We start from the raw sequence: 13,095 nt of genomic DNA, 5'->3' as shown, positions 1-13,095 counted from the left end.
TTCAATGATTTGATAGTTTTTTTTCCTTGAGTGAATGGATCAAAGAATTAACTTTTTTTCTCTTTCAGGGTTTCACTTTAAAGCGGACTAGACGGTAACACTGAATGTAGCAAAACGGCATTTTATTTTGTTTGTTGCAAGGAACCATCAATAAATTCCTCTATGAATGAGATAACATTGTTGTCAATAACTTCCATGTGGTTTTCATCCATATCATATAAACAGATTGCATCATAACAATAAATAAGTAAAGTGCTCATACTCAACACAAATATTCACCTTGATTGTAAAAAAAAATAACTTTATGTAGTAATTTAATATCGGGTTTAGCAAGAGTTTTAATACAATACAAATCCCTGCCGCTAAACCGGAAGTTACACGAGATCACCGAGTCTGTTTATCGTTCCTGTTTCCGTTGCCATCGTTAAATCTGTCCAATAAACAAACAAATAAGTAAAGTGCTCATACTTAACATAAATGTTAATCTTAATTATTTTTAAAGGCTTCACCTCGATTAAGTCAATTAATATACGTTATGTAATACTTTAATATCGAGTTTAGCAAGTTTTAATATAATAAACATCCTTGCCGCTAAACCGGAAGTTACGTTATATCACGGAGTCTGTTTATCGTCGCACCCGTTTCCGTTGCCACCGTTAAATCTGTCCGATAGTAGACGACGAATGAATAGAAGTTTGTGGAAGTACTGCGGATAGATTGATAGTACAAAATATATCCGCTCTGTAAATGCGCTTTATCAAATACGTGTTAACGTCAAACACGTCAGAATGAACTTTAAAGCAGTGTCTTGGATTTCTGCGGTATTTTTATTGGCAGCGACAGGTAAGAACTCACTGTTTGACTGTTTTTTCCCCCTCTGTCGCTTTGCTAAATTTTTCTGAAACCAACCCAACCAGTAAGTAAGTGCCTTTCCCCAAACAACACGTCATGAATTATCTGCAAAATGTATGTCAATGGACGTGCCAGTATGCTAAAACTTATTGGTCACTGTTTAAAATAGGATAGTCAAAACGTGTGAAGGTTTTTCATTCTTATTCAGAACTTTTAGAGAACTCTTTGTTGTTTAAAGTTCAGTTATTTGGTCTCTGAAACATGGCTGTGAGGATTTTTATGATTTTTCCCAATATATTCTTACAAATCAGCTTGATGTATTAGATCACAGTCTTTTTACCGTAAGAAGAACAATTCCAAATGTACCACTCAAGTCAAACAGATTAATAGAATATAATTAGCACATTCCAAGCAACTTTTCCTCTGACACACAGCAGCAGATGAGATGGTGAATATACCAGGAGGAAAGATGTTGATGGGAACCAGTGCAGCTGATGGGAGAGATGGAGAGTCCCCCACCAAAGAGGTCGAACTACGTCCTTTAAAAATAGACAAATATCCAGTCACAAATGTGGATTTCAGGTAAGAAAAAAACGTTAAACTTGACATTTAGGCAGATATTAAAGTGGTAAAAAAAAAGTGACTTTTGTCCACCACAGAGAATTTGTCAGAGCACAGAAGTACAAAACAGAAGCTGAGACGTTTGGCTGGAGCTTTGTGTTTCAAGACTTTGTGTCGGAGGAGCTGAAGAGCAAAGTCACACAGAAGATTGAGGTACTGGGATGGTTTATGTTGTGATGATAATAGTCGGCATCGCCCTGAACAAGGATCTGTTTGCAATATTTGCAAACCTCTTAAGGAATATTTTTCAAGAATTTTTTTAAATTCAGGAAATGATCCATTTGCCCTGATGCACTTTGACAGTGAGCTGACTTTAGTCTCAAGAACAAAAAGTATCTCGTAATGACTTGAAATTTACCATCATAATAGTCGGCATCGCCCTGAACAAGGATCCGTTGAAAATATTTGCGACTGGGAGAGATGCACACTATAAAAAAGAACCATGCCTCTAAGCTTTAATACAAGAAGATAACATACTCAAAATGTTATTTTATTTTCATAGTATCTGTTCAGTTATGTAGACCTCTGTAAATAAATAACTTTTCACTCATTGTTTCCCATACAGTCTGCTCCTTGGTGGCTGCCTATAGAACGAACATTTTGGAGACAGGTGAGGTTTTGCCTTGGATCTTCGGTTTTTTTTTCCCCCACCACTCTGTATCATCTCCCAGAATGCATCACTCGGCCTCTGTCTGTTGTTCACATTCTTGTATCTCTGCTGCTCAGCCTGCAGGACCAGGTTCAGGCATTCGTGAGCGCCTGGACTTCCCCGTGGTTCAGGTGAGCTGGAACGACGCTCAGGCCTTTTGCCAATGGAAGGGAAAACGACTGCCGACTGAGGAGGAGTGGGAGTGGGCCGCACGCGGGGGTCTGCAAGGTTTGCACATTTAATGCACTAACAAGATATTTATATCCATCAATTAAACTGAGATGCTACAATTTTATATTCCAGAACCACTATATTTCCCACAACTTCAGTTAAGTTATTGTTTTCCATGCCATAATTTCATTGTTTTGCTTTCCTCTTACCTCTTTCCTGCTTACTGTGTTTTTAGGTCGAATTTATCCGTGGGGAAACAAGTTCCAGGCCAAGAGGACCAACCTATGGCAGGTCGGTCTGCTCCGTATGTTCTGATTTTGCTATAAAACACATTGAAATCAAGAAAAACACATTTAGATTGAAATGTGAAATATGCATGTTCTCTTCGTTGTGACTGACCTATTTTTTGTGTTTGCCACATGCTGTATTTACATACACACACACACACGTGATGCACTTCCTGCTGCATGATATCTCGTACAGTTGGCAGGACATCATGTGTTCATGTGTACAGAAACAATGAGGGAACAACTTGTCAAGTTGGCAGTAAACGATCAAAACGTAGTCGCTAAATTTATGACCTGTGTGCTTTTGACTTTGTGTCGTTAATTCAACGTTAGAGCAGGTCACTGCCTCAGACTGAGCTGTGAAAACTTGAGTTTAGTTTGTTCTCTTTTGACCCACAGCAGTGATGACAGAGGTGTCTCAGAGCAGCTGCAAAATATGTGGCACAAACCTCACAAAACAAAGAAATACTGTGCTTTTTTTTATCACTGTCATTTTTATGATTGTAGCAGTCCTGGTTGATCCACTTATCAATCAAACATTTAAATGACCAGTCGTCAAAGTCAGATTCTTAAATATTGAGTTATGTCTACTAGGGATGGGACGATATCACTTTTTTGTGTCCGATACCGATATCAGAAACCGATATTAGTCAAAGACACAATTCTCCAACTGTGTCACAAATATTGTTGTAGTAAACAACCCAAACATGACTCAGCTAAAATGCTTTTGCTGGTTTTTATTTGACATTTGGCGATATATTCAAATTCAATCAGTTAAAAAAACAAAAAAAAACTGTATTGATGTGAAGAAACACACTTCTGTTGTTTTGCGGTGCGTTTGGTTTAGGGATCATTTCCTGACGGAGACACTGCAGAGGACGGTCACCACGGCCTTTCTCCTGTCACGGCATTTCCTCCTCAGAACAGCTATGGTAAATATCAATAATTATACATTACGTTAAACCAGTTAATTACTGCGACTGCCGGCGTTCCACCTTGATTGACATTTATTTAGGTCAAGGTGATAAAACTTAAAGGTCCCATATTATACCCTATTAACCCAAGTTAAACTAGGTCCTGGTGCCCTAATGAACATGTCTGTGTCATGCTTTAGTCAAAATATCATAAGGATGAAGCACAATAGCAGTTCAATAACTCTGCCAAAACAGCCTTTTTCAGAACGCTCGGTTTTGTGCCTGGTCATTTACATGTGAATGGGACCCAGGTAAATACACATCCACTGCTTCCAGGGGAGTGTCGCCACTTATCACCTATTGTCATGCACCGTCCTCACAACCCCCGCTCCATATACCCCATAGTAATGTCCGTTTACCCGTTAGAGTGACCACGATTTTGGCTATTCGCGATCATAAAAACATTAAAATCGAAGAAAAGCGATTAATGCGCCGCGGTTTTCACGACCTTTTGATGACAAAGTTGATTCTTTCTCTGCAGGACTCTATGACATGATGGGAAACACATGGGAGTGGACGTCCACGCGATTTCCCGGAGCGAATCCGATGTACGTGCTGCGCGGCGCATCGTGGATCGACACGGTGGACGGGTCGGCCAATCATAAGGCTCGGATCACAACCAGGTGCGTTGTGTTTATTCAGCGGGGCACAATAAGTATTTATTTTAGGGTATAACTTTTTTTTTTATTCACCAGACATGGTAGCGAGAAAACCTTTTTTGAAACCAACAATTAGGACTAAACCAGCTGATATTAGTTTTCACTGATAGGGGGCAGTGTTGCTTTCCAAACGCTGACAGATTTCTTCATGTGTTCAATACTTATTCCCTGTGTCACTTTATTACACACAACTTAAATCATGGTCATACATGTTTATGTGATGTTAAATAGCCCAGTTAGAAATATATTTATGATTCTGTGTTGTGCAGGATGGGAAACACTCCTGACTCGGCCTCTGACAACCTGGGATTCAGGTGCGTTGTCGACAAGGGACAGAAACGTGGGGAGAAGAAAGCCGAGCTGTAGCAAAAAAAAACAAAACAGAAATATGAAGTGACTTAACAGTTGTATTCAATTGAACTGGGTGTTAATGTGATTCAGGTGTTAGGAAAAAAATAAGGGACCAATGAAAACTTGATGACAGACTGACTGTTGATGGGTGATGATGGAGACGTGACAGCAGTGTCAGAAACCTGTTTTTCTCCCATGGAGAACTTAGTTTGTTTGTTTTAATGAATCAGCCTTATATCAAGAAATAAACCATTCTTAAAGAAATCGGTACTTGTTTTCATTTTTTATTTTATCCCGTCTCATTTGTCTTTATGTTTCCCTTCTCAACACGAGTCTCCTGCTCAGAAGCCGACTGCATTCGTCGTGGTTTGAACGTCACGAATGCTGACACGGTAAATGTAAAAGCCAAGGTTTACTGTTCTTAAGAAACTATGACTGAACAAAGAAATGAGACACTGTGTGACACTCGGTGATCATTTTAGTGTTTTTCTGTGTCATAACTATGTTCAAGCCTTTATTTCCTCCAGACGAGACCAGATTACTGTCATTCCGTCTTATCTGGATGACCTAAAAATGTCTGTGAAGATTTCTTCAGAATGCAGCAGCACAGATACTGACGTGAACCAGGAAAAGAGATCACAATACCTCCTGCTCGTGGTTTTCAGAGACTCTGATCTCTATAGTCTTGCATTTAGAGATGTAATACTTTGCTTTTACAGAATACAGGAGTAATACTTCACAGTATATTTCTGTATTTGATTTATTTGCTGATGGTCTTTTCCTTTTCTTAGGTTTCTCTATAATTTTCTTAGGTTTCTCTAATCCTAACCTAGTAAGTTAATAAACCTTAACATGTAAAATACCTTGCTATGAGTCAGTGCTGTACAAATCTTTTATTACCAAGCTATTATCAGTACATTGCATTGGAATTGCCATCATATTTTGTCTCTATAAACATACTATTTCTATATTCTTACTCAACTATAATGACCTATAACTACTGTTTCACTAGTTTGAAGGTTGAACTGTTTTGAATAAAATGCCAAACATTTATGAGGGCGATACGAGAGAGCCGAGACTGGCAGCTGAGCATTCAGCCGTGTAAACGATCATTAAATCTCTCTTAATCACTTCATCGTACCACAAACTGTATTTGCATGTGAACCAAACGTGACCCGGGCTTCCCTGCTGCAGCATCATTCAAATTCGCTTCATAAATAATAATTAAATTAAATACCGTTTAAATCTGGCGGAACACGGTGTCCCTCTGTGAAATTGAAGCGTTACTCCCCTCTGTATGCAAAATCTTTTTTTAGAAAACCACACCTAAGGTAAGGAGTCATTGACTCACACAGGAGTGACTGTGTCAAAAAATAAAAATACAGTACATCAGTTATTAGTGTAGCTTTGACTTTGTTTATTTTTGAAGTTAAGTGAAACATATGATATATTCTAAATAAAAGATGTGTGTGTGGATTCTCTCCAGGTTCTCCACTTTCTTCCCACAGTTTAAAAACATGCAGATTTGGCGATGAGGCAAACTGGACACTCGCGTTTAGCCCAGTGTCAGCTGGGATTGACACCAGCGCCGCCCTGTGACCCTAATGTGGAGGATAAAGATAGAGTGAGTAAAGACGTTTTAATATCACTATACAATCTTAATAACATTCACATTTGGATTTCGGGTCGTGCAGCAAAAAGCAGAAATATTACGTTTATTCCAGGGCCAGATCCGAGCCTGCAGACCAGGTTAATCTGGCCCTCAAAGGAACAACCAAGCTCTGCTGAAGCCTGCTAACAAGACATTTATCTGAATCAGGTTTTTAATCTCAATGGGACTTACCTGGTAAAATAAAACATATAGGACAGTGAGAAACCCTGGATTAACCTCTTTCTCTCCCTCACTCTAGGTCGATTGGTGATTGACAGCCACCTGTGTCTGACCATGCTTGACTGTGCACTGGCCAATCAGCATCCAGGACACACTCTTCAAGAAGAGCAGCCTGGACTCGCCCTCACTCTTAGAACCTTCCTGCAGCTGGTGGTTCATGCTGAACGTATGTGGTAAGACGGTATGAAGAAGGATGTTTGTGTGGTTTATTTCTTTTGGTTTCACTTGGTCCGACCCTCATCCACCATTTTGTTATCCTGTGTTGTGAAACGTTACTTGCACCGGTCTGTAAACCCTGCCTCGCTCTCTTTTTTCTTTGCCCTGTGTTTGGCGTGCAATTCCATTGTCGTGCATAAGCTTAACTAGTTATAGATTTAAAACTGACATAAATGAGACGACGCTCAGGATGTGGAGGAGCAACGTGAAGTGACTGCAAATGACCAAACATTTGAGATCTCCTTTTTGGTGCACCTTAAGGTTAAAAGCATTTAATTTGTGAAACACCATCTTTTTTTTATTAGTTACTGATAGAAATCTGCTGTTCACCACCTGCTTATTTGTAATGCACATAAGGCTGGGTTATAATCTGAGGTGGAAACAGTGCTGAAATATTCTACTCAAGTAAAAGTACCACTATTGTTACTTAAGCTACTTTTACTTGAACTTGTTTAAAATGTACTCCGAGTAAAACTTACTGAGTTACTTTTTCTTGTGTTGTGCAAAAGGGACACACATCTCATGTTAACTGTTTTTAATTAAAGGCAAACCTCGACAAAATAAAACAAACACACAATGTGTCAGTCAAAATGGGTCAGAGGTCACAAATTCTTTAACTTTCTCCCTCACTCCCTGACCTTAATTAATCAATTCACCTCGTTATTCATTCACCTGATTTAAAACATAGTGACGTAAAGTACTTCCAAAAAAACATACTTGAGTAAAATAGCACAAGTACACGCCTGTGTTTATATTCTGTTGTGGGTTTAGCTGAATTTATTTTTAACCCTGCCACATTCTTTTAGTTATGAAGCTTTGAGTTGAAGTGCCAAGTTGCCTTTTGTCGTCTATTTGCCTTTGGCATGAAAGTAACTTGTGTGTTGTGTTTGCCACTGCATGGATTTCCGCTGGCTCGATGGGGAGTGTGGTTTTATCTCTGTACGTCAGTTCATTACACTCTTGAAAAGGTGGAGGGAACAAAAAAAAGAAACCAACTCCCTTTGTTGCTATGCAGCCGCGCTCTCTGGTATGTGAGCACGTCATGTGTTTTTACGTAGTCGCTGGAAAGGAGGAAGAAAGCCCAGACGGCCTCCTGTGACATCACATCATGTCATGTCAAGTCCCTATGAAGACGCAGGCAGTTCAGGAAATACAAGTTAGGTGACATTCACTCTGTCCTCCTCCTCCCACCCTCTTGTTGTTCTGCCCTGTTGCTCCTCCTATGTGATATATCTATGTATGAGCAGGCTCACAGGATCAGTTCTTTGATTTCTGAACCATGGACTTCTCCCAATCTTTCTCGGCCCTCAACGAGAGGCTGAAACCTCGGGTTTCTGCCAGCGAGCAGCTCCACTCCTCCCTGAGCAGACTGGAGGACAGACAGAGCTCCACCAGAACCAAATCACCCTACCAAGCAACTGTGCTGCCAGAAGAACCAGAACCCAACATCCCTGTGAGCCTGACACAGCCAGAAGACTCTCAGGTCCCTGCAGACGACAGAACCCAGGATGACTGTGTCTCTATTGGTTCTGAGGGAGCTGACCTTCAGCCTGTCGACAACTTCTGCCTCCCCCCTGAGATCTTCTTTCAAGACGCCGGTGATGAGGAAGCGGTGCGTGACGAGGACAGCAGCTCCACAAACTCAGAGGAAAAAGACAACCCTGGAGAACTGGCCCCGACCAGGATGAGGAGACACTCCGGGTCGGTGCCCGCAGCCGGTGATGGTGGCAGCCCGTCGCAGTTGGGCTACGTGGACGCCACTTTACCTGACCTGCTCCACAGCGGCAGGCCGCTCAGCAGACGCAGGACACTGGGACACGTCTCAGCGACTGTAAGATGATGGTCCCTTTAATTCTCAATGTGTGTGTGTGTTTAAAGCTGCACTGAGTAACTTCTTAATTCTGTTTGTCCCAAGTGAAGAACTGAAGATATAAATGCTTGTTTTGCCACTGTATACACACTAATGCTCCCTCAGTCAGGTCTGATAGTATTGCTTGACGGAGCCCTTTTTCACATGAAGGATAAAACAATAATGTGACATCGTTTCTAATAACAGCAAAAATGACTAATTTACAAAAGTAAACGCTCTCATTCTCTTGTAAAACCGTTGTGTTTACGCATGTTCAAACTGAGCTTGTATAACTTAATAATTGCTTGTTGATGACCGGACTTAATTTGACTTAATTTGAGATTATTACGTTACGATGGAAACATGTTTTGGTGCCATTTGTGAGCAGCTTTCATCTCTCAGTTTCCATGATGTGTCCTCATGAATGCATTCATTTGTGATGGTGAGGGATTAATGACACCCTCATCCGGTAAAACTGGATTCCGTGTCCATAGTTTCAGCCAGGAATCCAGATAAGCAGTTTCTATTTACATGGTGCAAAATGGCATGAGGTGGTAGTTTGTGTGTCATGTGAGGTGAGGGCCTGCTGCAATTATCGACACAGTAAAAGGAATAAAGAAAAGATGCACTGATTGTGATTTGTGTTTACTGTGTGCAGCTCAACGAGGTTCGCAGGGAAGTGGAGCTTTCTCGCAGGAGAAGCATCAAGCTGAAGGCGCAGGTGGACAAACTCCAGGAAAGCAGGAGTGGACAAGGCTGGAGCCAACACAGAGAGAGGGTGAATGTCTCCCACACACATACACACAATCCATTCTCCCCCTCTCTTCTGAACACACAACTTATTAAGACGTTTGAATCCTCAGGTCACGGAGGAGGTTCTGTCCGTTCTGCGCTTGCTGCACCCGCTCACAGACGCCGAGCTCAGCTCACCTGAGCCCCCGAGGGGGGAGAAGTGCCTGGACATCGCCCTGGGTCAGCTGCAGAATGTGGCTCGTCACCTGGCAATCAGCCACACCAAACAGGTAACAGGCAACACCCATGGAACGGTTTGGAACAATAGCTGCTCAGACACCATTTTCACATTCAGTCTCTGGGCTGAATTGTTTTTAGTGTGACTGTCACTCAGAGGAATGTGTGTTTGGTCACATAGAACAGATGGGGAAGGTCACTCATTGTTGACATAATAGAGAGTTAAATTATCAGAATCAGAATGTGTTTTACAGTACAACACCTGATCTGTGTGTTCTTATACAGTCAGAGGTAATTAAATTAATTAATTTGAAGTTTGTTGGACATTATACTCTCATGAAAGGCATCTTTGTCTTCTTCCTCATTGTTTCTGAGATGAGACCACTGACTTCACCGCCCTGGTGTTTTAGCGTTGAAATATGCGGCCTGGCGAGTTCACGAGTGACAGCAGAGTATCAGTGATCTGACTCTTTCTGGTATTTGCGGCATGTTAGTCACGCGGTTTTGATAAAAAGAAGTCATGCGCTTTCTTTTAAGCTGATGATGTGATTAGATTTGAATGAAGATAAGAGAGAGGCGTATCAGTGAGACGAGACTTTAACAGAGTTGTCCGTTTCAGGAGTGCAAATCTGGAAATGGCAAAGGAGAAGAGGAGAGTGCCATTCTGCAGCAGGCGCTGTGGGACCGAGACGAAGCCATCGAGAAGTGAGTGAACACTGAGTGTCTCTGAACAACACATGAGTTACAGAGAAAAAAAAGAGGAAGTATTCTGATGTGTCATTCTTTCCGTCCCCGCTTCACAGGAAGAAGGCGATGGAGGCCGAACTCCTGCGCAGCAAGACTGAGATGATGCTGCTCAACAACCAGCTGCTGGAGGCCGTGCAGAAACGGCTGGAGCTGTCGCTGGAGCTCGAGGCCTGGAAGGTAAAACTGAGACGAGTTCAAGCTTTTCATGTCGTATTCAAACCACTCACACAAAGCTGATTAAGACTAGCATTGTACTGCTCAAATAACCAATCTCTCTCAGTCAGGTCTGATAGTATTGCTTGGCAGAGCCTGTTTTCAGGCAAAGCACACAGTATGCAAATATTGCATTGCCTCTAGACTATAGAGAAATTTGAAACATTTGATTCAAGGTTCGTCGTCAAAGCTCAAGGTGACTGTGATCACACAAACATGTTTATTAGTTAATTGTTACTCCTGTTGGCAGACATGTACAATCGCTAGGCAGTAATTGTAGTTTCTTAATTTAGGTAGGTCAATTAAAAGATCATTGTGATTCGGAATGTTAGGCCCTATAATGAACGAGTACACCTATACATTCTTAAATTATACTTAAGTTGAGTTAAACATTTAAACACCAGATCTGTAGAAATCGGGTGCAAAGGAATGTGAACGTGCGTCATCGTGGACGAATGCAGAAGTAGGTTATAAATGGGTTAAATATGACACACTGAGCAAACTGAGACACGATAAGGAAATGCATGTGTGATTCAGCCAGTGTTGGGACACACACACACACCCACACACACAGAAAAGTGTGTAAAGTATATGTTTCAGAACCTGGAATGTGTTCAGTCGTTAAACATGTTTTATGCCTCATGCTCATATCGTCTGTGAGTCTGTCTGCTTCAGGGACTTTAAAGTGATTTTAACGTGATTCTGACTGCTTAGTCGTCTTTTCGGTTTAATAGAGTTGTTTCACGATCGATAAGCAGCTATATAACAAAAATTTAAAGATCTAACACGTTTTCTATATACACCGAAATCACCATTTCTCTCAAATATTGTTCACAAATCTGTCTAAATTTGTGTTAGTGAGCACTTCTCAATGCCACAGATTTCTCATGCAGTCGGCATGCTGACTGTGGGAACGTCCACCAGAGTTGTTGCCCGTGTGTTGAATGTTCATTTCTCTACCATAAGCCGCCTCCAAAGGCGTTTCAGGCAATTTGGCAGTACATTCAACCGCAGACCACGTGGAGCCACCACACCACACCAGCCCAGGACCTCCACATCCAGAATGTTCTCCACCCCAGGATCGTCTCAGACCAGCCACCCGGAGAGCTGCTGCAACAAGCAGTTTGCAGAACCAAATAATTTCTGCACAAACTGTCAGAAACCGTCTCAGGGAAGCTCGTCTGCATGCTCGTCGTCCTCATCGGGGTCTCCACCTGACTGCAGTTCGTCATCGTTTGGGCAAATGCTCTCATTCGATGGCGTCTGGCACGTTGGAGAGGTGTGTTAACTTCACGGATGAATCCTGGTTTTTCACTGTTCAGGGAAGACCGCATGTCTGACGTCGTTGTGGCGCGAGTGGCCCACTGTGGTGGTGAGGTAGCATTGTATTTGATGGCATTTTAAATGCACGGAGATCCTGTGACGAGATCCTGAGGACATTCATGCACGATTGTCACCTCATGTTGCAGAGTGATGATGCACGGCCCCATGTTGCAAGGACCTGGAAGCTGAAAACAGCCCAGTTCTTGCATGGCCAGCATACTCACCGGACATGTCATCCATTGAGCATGTTTGGGACGCTCTGGATCAACGCATACAACGACGTGTTCCAGTTGAAGAGCCAGCCATTGAAGAGGAGAGGACAAACATTCCAAAGGCCACAATCAACAACCTGATCAACTGCTGTCTCATCAGCATCTTGGTATGCCACACCTGTGAGGTGGGCTAGATTATCCCGGCTCACGAACGCAGATTTGTGGACAATATTTGAGAGAAATGGTTATTTTGTGTGTATAGAAAATGTTTTAGATCTTTGACCTCAGCTCATGAAAAATAGGAGCAAAAACAAAAGTGTTTACATATTTGTTTCTAATCAACACTTGTCTGTGTCACAGGAGGACGTCCAGCTGATCCTTCAGCAGAACTTGCAGAACCAGCAGCAGACACAGCAGCAGCCCCAGAAGAAAACCTTCCGCAGCCTGGGCATCCTGAGGAGGACCAACCGACCGCCCGTCCAGCGACCGACCGTTTTCCCAGTGCCCACGTCCCCGACCACCAACACTCCCGTCACCAACCCAAACCAAATCTTCGTCCCGAGAGCAGCGGCCTCTGCTTCTTTACCTCCCACCGCGCTGGCTTCCCCCTGCACACCGCCGAGCACCCCGCGCAACTGGAGGGACAGGCTGAGGAGGGGCAAGCCCAGTCGCCAGGCAGAGGAGGCGCAGTGTGCCGAGCGCGACATGGACGGGTTCCAGGTCGTGTCACTGGACTGAAACGGTGACATCCGGGTGCTTTTTTCTGAAAAACTCTCAAAGATCGTATCTGTACATAAAGACAAATGCAGACATGAACACAACTGAACTTTACTTTTCCAAAGAGCAATATTTGTACCTAAAAAAATAAATAATAGTTCCTTGCACGTCTGTAAATTTTGATTGTAATTGAATTTCCTGTGATTCCAGTCACATTTTGTTTAATTTGCAGAAATGGAAACTAAACTGAAGCCTTATTTAAAGGAGGCCACCGTTTTGCACCAACATGTTTCCACAGCAGCCTGACCGGACAAACCAGCTGAAGCAGGCTTTTCACATTTTGAACTGACTTTTCAAACATAAAAATCTCTGGTATGTGAAGGCCGCTGTGCTT

General features: G+C 42.4%; 2 protein-coding genes across 2 annotated transcripts; both read left to right on the top strand.

The window, feature by feature from the left end:
• Positions 1–1,297: 1,297 nt before the first annotated feature.
• sumf2 (sulfatase modifying factor 2) lies at positions 1,298–4,592 on the top strand (the record flags this gene model as incomplete). The annotated part of the gene is made up of 8 exons (XM_083909950.1): positions 1,298–1,434; positions 1,512–1,626; positions 2,039–2,083; positions 2,200–2,350; positions 2,529–2,584; positions 3,428–3,512; positions 4,036–4,177; positions 4,483–4,592. 8 exons carry the CDS (start codon positions 1,298–1,300, stop codon positions 4,577–4,579), a joined length of 828 nt encoding a protein of 275 aa, XP_083766076.1. The 3' UTR covers positions 4,580–4,592.
• A 3,358-nt stretch (positions 4,593–7,950) lies between these two features.
• On the top strand, positions 7,951–11,589 carry bicdl2l (bicaudal-D-related protein 2-like; the record flags this gene model as incomplete). Its single annotated transcript, XM_083910518.1, has 6 exons — positions 7,951–8,502; positions 9,179–9,298; positions 9,384–9,542; positions 10,109–10,194; positions 10,293–10,413; positions 11,416–11,589. 6 exons carry the CDS (start codon positions 7,951–7,953, stop codon positions 11,587–11,589), a joined length of 1,212 nt encoding a protein of 403 aa, XP_083766644.1.
• Between the last annotated feature and the right edge of the window lie 1,506 nt (positions 11,590–13,095).

This window comes from Microchirus variegatus, assembly GCF_963457635.1.
Source record: "Microchirus variegatus genome assembly, chromosome: 2".
Lineage (NCBI taxonomy): Eukaryota > Metazoa > Chordata > Actinopteri > Pleuronectiformes > Soleidae > Microchirus > Microchirus variegatus.
The sequence above is the reverse complement of the archived record's forward strand: the minus strand, read 5'-3'. Positions and strand labels throughout refer to the sequence as shown.